Genomic DNA, 1,339 nt, shown 5'->3' with positions numbered 1-1,339 from the left:
AGTAACTTAGCCCCCTCAAACTAAACTACTTCTGTAGATAAAGAAAGTTAATGTTCTTTATAGTAGCATCAAAAAAAATCTCTTTATAACCAGCTATCCTAAACTCTAAACTCCAATAGTCGTATGACCTTATGATCTCAGTAGATATTAGACAGTAAATAACACAGCACTCTACCACAGTGGTTATCAAAACCCCATATGATTAAAGCTAGACTACTCAGCACACTAAACTAAACACATTTAAATCCTTAACAGTATTAGAAACTAACAACAAACCCCAGCACTACTCCCACTCGGTTTTGTCATTTACATCATTTGTGTTTCCATTATTCTAAGTAAAGTAATGAAATGTCCCGTGGAGCCCCTCACACATTTAGAGACAGCTTTTAGAAATCACAGCGGACCAGTGAGTGTGCTCTCAGTGAATGCTGTATCTGCTGTTATCTCTGGTCTCAATTGTCTTTATCAGCAGCTTCGGGGCAGGAGAGCTGGAGGCACTTTGGTAGCCATTAGTGCTTTTAGTACTTGAAGAGAAACCTGAAGAAAAATACATGAAGATGTGTAAAACAGAATTTCATAAAATACAAATTCTTTGTCTTTATTAATGTAACCTCTCAGTCCAGAGCATCAAGGGCTTAGTCATAACATTCATATTCATACACTAAACTGCCTTAGTGTTTGACACTTACTGTAGTTGGAGATGGGCTGGATGTTGAGGATAGACTGTTGTCCAAGTCTGCAGAGGCAAAAAAGAAACAAAGAAAAGAAAAAGAGGTTATTTATATTTCACTTTTGTGGACTCTTTAACTCTTCTGTTCCATCCTGGGCTGTAACCATGTGGTGTCACATTCCCACCCATAGAGGGCACTCTACCCTAACATTAACCTAAATTCTGTTTCATTTCATCCTGGTGTAGTTCTCACTGATGTCTCTATTATCGCTCTGTGGGGTATGATAGCCCCGTTGACCTTGAATTAGATACGCAGAAGAAAATGGGTGGATGAATAAATCATGATAAATCTCCGCTTCATCTGGGAAACAAAGAGCTGCAAAATGGCTTATCAGCAAAAAGTATAAAAGTCATGAGCACCACAAAGGTTTATCTGGCATTAGCAGAAAGAGCTGAACCTTACAGCATTCACACAATAAAGACAAACAGGAACTAGTTGTTAGCAATACAAAAAACCTTTCCATTGGAATCAGATCCTTGTCTGTTTCCACTGTTTCTAATTATTAATTTAAGATTTAAACTGCATTATTATTATTGTGGCACACCGACAAATTAAAAAATGTTATTTATTGCAGCATTTTCTTTGTATTCAGAGGTTTTCTGAGGGGA

At 37.3% G+C, this 1,339-nt stretch overlaps 1 protein-coding gene across 1 annotated transcript in view; it reads right to left on the bottom strand.

Annotated features, from left to right (window-relative positions):
• Positions 1-152: 152 nt before the first annotated feature.
• Positions 153-1,339, bottom strand: part of LOC102207393 (keratin, type II cytoskeletal 8) — an 8,772-nt gene continuing 7,585 nt past the window's right edge. The window contains exons 9-10 of the mRNA XM_005753935.1: positions 690-736; positions 153-537 (exon numbers count right to left, since the gene is read on the bottom strand). Coding sequence (XP_005753992.1) covers positions 419-537; positions 690-736 — 166 coding nt within the window. The 3' untranslated portion in view covers positions 153-418. The remainder of the gene's footprint in view (positions 538-689; positions 737-1,339) is intronic.

The sequence above is a fragment of the Pundamilia nyererei genome, unplaced genomic scaffold (assembly GCF_000239375.1).
Source record: "Pundamilia nyererei isolate P.nyererei 1_Seehausen unplaced genomic scaffold, PunNye1.0 scaffold00483, whole genome shotgun sequence".
NCBI lineage: Eukaryota > Metazoa > Chordata > Actinopteri > Cichliformes > Cichlidae > Pundamilia > Pundamilia nyererei.
This window is presented reverse-complemented; position numbering and strand designations above follow the sequence as displayed.